The sequence below is a fragment of the Lissotriton vulgaris genome, chromosome 4_1 (genome assembly GCF_964263255.1).
Source record: "Lissotriton vulgaris chromosome 4_1, aLisVul1.2, whole genome shotgun sequence".
NCBI lineage: Eukaryota > Metazoa > Chordata > Amphibia > Caudata > Salamandridae > Lissotriton > Lissotriton vulgaris.
Window position 1 is genome coordinate 395,319,426 of NC_141691.1, and position 5,072 is coordinate 395,324,497.

Genomic DNA, 5,072 nt, shown 5'->3' on the forward strand with positions numbered 1-5,072 from the left:
AGGTGCTGCGTTGGGGCTAGGCAGACAATTGTTGGCCAGTGCATGGGAAAGCTCAGGAATGTTCAGCATTGCCTTTAATACGGCGCATTTCTGCCCTTTCCCTGTCATACAGTGCAGCAAGTCACAGAGCAGCAAGGTGACCTGCTGCGCTACACTGTATGACTATTTTGTAAAAATGTCCCTAGGTGTTATTGGGAAGGATAAGTACAGAGAGATAGAGACTCTGCCCCTATCTCTGAGAAACTGACCAGCTTTTGAAAAGCAAGTGCACAGTGTTACCAAATCTTCAAAGCATGCTGCCACTAAACATTCAGCAATAAACAAACAGCAACTTATCTCCCTGAAGGTTAAAAGTAGCTGGTCTGTGGGAAACTGGAAGAGGTACACAGAGATTTTAGCAAACTTTGTGATACTCCTAGGGGAAATTCATAAAGAAGGAAAACAACTAATAGCAGCAACAAGTGCTCCAAAATAAAAGCAAATAGGAGGGCATGTAGAAGTTCAAGAAAACCCATGCTGTGATAAACATAGATATGAACGATGCTATTAGAAACACTTCACTGAAATTGCATGTAATTTCAGATTTTGCACCACATACCTATACTTTAGCCTGTGCAGCGACTAGGCCTGAAGTTTCTTTTCGACCTTTGCTCATAATAAAATGTTTGGTGCAACAGACATTGATGTCATTTTATAAATGTGCTGACTGTAGTATTACATTAATTTAGTTCCTCTTCCGCCATGTTAGATAATTTCCATTAAGAATAATAAACTTATTAAAACCAAATAGAATAAATGGTGATGTAGACTTTTAATGTTACTATAATATTAACTGTATATCAGTTTTCACTTTTGCTGACTAGCCTTTGTTTCTGCGCTGAAACTCACAATGCGTCTTTTGCTTAAGTAAGAGGGTTATCATGAGAACCTTCTTCATGTAGCAATTGCACCAAAAGACTGTATCATTGTGGATGAACTATTTTGATTAGAAATCGAGGGAAGGCATCAACATAAATGGATACATGTGTTGAATGGTTATAATAACGAGTGTTCCTAGCTAGTAAGACCCCCCCACCTCTACTTTCCCTCTTATCCGTCCGCTAGTCTTGCTGCTGGATTTTGCTCAAACCTCTTGGACATGGAGAGTTGATTCCTTTAGAACTTTCAGGGGACTTCTTTATTCATTTTGTGATCGATGTTACTGCATTATTCCGAAAGTTGCTACTTCAGCTTTAGGGAACTCAGCTGAGTTTCCAGAACTACTCTTCAAGAGGAGTTTGTCTTTCTCTTCATCACTCTCTTCCAGCAGAGCCCTTTATGGGCTCTTATTTAGAATAGGTCCTTTAATTAGCTTATTGGGTTTCTTTATGGAACAAGTCTTGATTGCTAATTTCTAATCTTCTTTACATTTCTTTTTATATACCGAATTTGAATAAAGATATTTGAAATCCTAACCATATAGATAAATAATCTTTGAAACTAAATCCAACCTCTCTTCATTGACTCAACGTAATCGTAAATTTCTATGATGTTTAATGACCTTACTTTGAAGGTGGCTCTGATTCTCAACACAGTGGAAAAGGTCCATCTGACCTCCCTGGAGCCTGGAGTATTCTTAAGATCTAAACCATCGAGGAGAGTCATTTTGTGCTCCAGCAGCCATCTTGGAAAGGTTCCTATGTATATTGGGGTGTCTGATGAGCCTTGATGCTGAGAGAAAAGACATATTGTCCCCTGACGGCAGCAATGGAAGGCTGCTATGCATCATCAAATGAAAACATGGCGAGACTAAAATGACTCCTCTTGTTTGAACAAATACAAGACTATGGAGGCAAACTATTCAGTTTCAAACAGAGAGCCAAGTTTGACAAGGAATCATAGAATGATGAACAAGGGTCAGGTCCCTCTTCCACGCTAATCATATATAAAAGTATAGAAATGGTATGTTTACAGACATCTAAAGCTGTTGATACAGACCTGAAAATGAGACAAAAGCTTATGTGATTAAATAAAATGCACCCATGAACAATTGGAATGAATTTGAAAAATAATGAAGAATGCTTGGTAGTGTCCCAGATTATGAAAGTCGAAGAAAGACTGCAACATTTTATCTGGGACAAGCAGTTGTTCAAGAGTTCCAATGTGAGCGACGATAAGTGCTTCCCATGTGGACAGGCCTGAGTGGAGCAGAAATTCGTTGGCTGTCTCTTTAATGTTTCTTTCTTTAGTAGCAGGCAAACCTGATGTTGCTGAATGTAAATAATAAACAAAGGATGGAGTATTGTCCCTTCTGTTTTTGATGAAGGAAGGTACAAGGATGGACAAGGGTATATCCACATACATATAAACATGTATAAAGAATACATAAGGGTAACTGTAACATATAGTGAAATCATAAATTATGAGGCCAAAAGCCAAGTGTTTTGAGACGGAAATATAAGACCATATTATACATGGTACCCATTGTATAGTTTTTATATCACCTGTTCATTTTGAGTCAGTTAGCTGGAAGAAGCTGTTTCCCTCAAAGTGCAGCCAACAATAGGCACTGAATGGAATAAGAATATTCAGGCTTTGTTTACTTTGCTTTAATAAATTGTTAATAAAACAATGGGCAAAGGTGAGTGTTAGTGGGTTTAGGTTATTCAGTGACTGCAATATTTACCACCTGATAATCTATTTTCTGCGTTTACCACAAAACATGCATATTTAACAAAGACATATTTTTTTTTTATCTCAAAAAGATTAAAATAATACTGACAGTGGGCTGCATAGTTTGCATTTTTTTGGGCTGCATAATTTTGACCATAATTTAACCTTACCGCTTGATTTGGTCTTCCATGCTGCATAATGCTTGCAGCCATGACAATGTTAAAACTGTGGGAACCTCCAGGAAGAGGCAGAAGAGCACAAGGATGCCGGAAGCACCCTAAGCAGGTGTAATAATGTGAAGATTCAGAACCCAGAGGCGGTGAAGATTTATAAAGTGATGGTGACTCTGGATCCTGACACGGCTCATCCTATGCTTCTCCTGTCTGAGGGGGGGAGACGAGTGAGATGGACGGACACATTTCAGAACACGCTGGACACCCCCAAGAGATTCTCCGACGTCGACTCTGTGCTGGGGAGCGAGGGGTTCACCTCTGGCAGACATTACTGGGAGGTGCAGCTGCTGCAGGCGGGGTTGCAGTGGTGTGTGGGGGTTGCAGCAGAGTCTGTGAGCAGGAAGGAAGAATTCACATGGTCACCTGAGGGTGGAGTCTGGGCTGTGGGGTCGTGGGGGGGTCAGTACTGGGGTCTCACCTCCCCTGAGACCCCTCTGTCCCCTCGTGAGGAGCCCCTGAATCTGGGGGTGCATCTGGACTACGAGGGGGGGCGGGTGTCCCTGTACAATGCTAACTCCATGGAGCTTCTCTTCTCCTACCCGCAGGGCCCCTTCACACAGAGGCTCTTCCCGTACTTCCAGCTCTGGCCAGGAGCGGAGATGAGGCTGGTGTGAGAGCTGCAGGGAACTTCAGACCCTCATCCTTCCCTCCCACCCCCCCTACAGGGGAGGAGCGGAGCGGAGTGGAGGCTGGAGTGAGCCCCCTCCACTGCCACCCACGGTTTAAACTCCAACATTCCATGGAATCTTCAAACACCAACATTCCAAGAACCTTCTTCACAATGACCATCACCTGTTTCCATGACAACCAGAAGCATCACCTGAAACTGTGTATCTCTTTTCCTTGTACATTTTAAAAACAAGGGCAGACAATGTTTCCCGTGTGAATCATGCACCAATAACGCATGTAACATGATAAAGTCTCAGAAGAATTAAACAAGCACTGGCATATTCAAAAAAAAAAAAAACTGTGGAGTGGGGCCTGCCGTTACGTTCATATCCCTATTTCACAGGCAAATGTGGAATATTTCCGAAATGTCATGGTTCTCTCTGAAACCACAACAGAACAGATTGCACATGAGATACATACATCGCTTTTGTATAAAGGCTTCTTAGTATGAGCACAGATATTCAACTGCTACATTGCAGCTTTACAGCTTCATTTTACTGACCCTTCTTCTCAGAATAGAAATCATCTAAAAGAAAGAGATACAGAACTTTTCTATAGCTACAATGTTTTCAATTCACAGTCTATAAATGGGAACTGCAGCTCGCATATTAAGGTAGCTCCCTTTCCGTCTAAGAAATCCTGAATACTTACAGCAATGCAATGGCTCTTGTAAATTGGAAGCAGCCGTAAAGAAAACCAAAGAGACAGAAAGGTGAGATTGGACCGCTTCTCTTTGTGGATCTTACAAAGAGGAGGATCTGGATTTGAGAAGTATTCCTTCAGGGTGTAACTAATAGGAACACTGTGCCTGTGGAGATTTTGAAGAGCACTTCTTCAGTTAAAGAGGGGCCAGTGTGCTCTGTGGTCTATCACCAATTACAGGTGAAATATGAAATAACATTAATTGATAACGGAAGATGACCTGGCATAGATGATAATGGAAGGCTAATCAACAAAGAAAGTATTAAGAAATATTTGTGCTACAGAAGATCTGCATGTGACAACTAGGACCAGATTTACTAAGTACTTGCGTTGTTCTTGCATGACGCAAGTAATCTCGAGGTAATGCAAGAGCTAAGTTTTAAGTCTCTCCCCTAAACCACATTCTCTCTCCTCCCTCATCCGCAATCAAGGTCCCCTCACATATACATCTAAGCTGTCACCAATACTCATGTTACTTCTCCTGCATCAAATCCCTGCCTAATAGCCACATTCAAGTTATCGTCCTTCCCGCCAGCACCCGCCAGCACAGAAGTCCACTTGGACCAGCCAACTATGGAAACAATTTCGCAGCATCAAAGATGCATGTGTCACACATATGTCTAACTCCTTGGATGCAGGTGCTTTTGTGGAGGCTGAAGAAAATGTGTTTGTATCTCTGGTTTAGGGAACTCAATTCTACTTGACATTGATAATTTTAAACCAGCATTTGATTGGTAGAGACGTTAGGAAAGGTAAGCGATAAAATGGAAGAATAAAATTACTTCGAGGTGTTCGCTTTTTGCAGAGTTTACTGTG

The 5,072-nt window shown here is 41.5% G+C and overlaps 1 protein-coding gene across 1 annotated transcript; it reads left to right on the forward strand.

Moving 5' to 3' along the window:
• Nucleotides 1-2,878: 2,878 nt before the first annotated feature.
• LOC147718793 (E3 ubiquitin-protein ligase TRIM39-like) lies at nucleotides 2,879-3,583 on the forward strand (the record flags this gene model as incomplete). Its single annotated transcript, XM_086967240.1, has 1 exon — nucleotides 2,879-3,583. A coding segment is annotated over one exon (621 nt), but the record flags the coding sequence as incomplete, so codon positions are not given.
• Nucleotides 3,584-5,072: the final 1,489 nt, after the last annotated feature.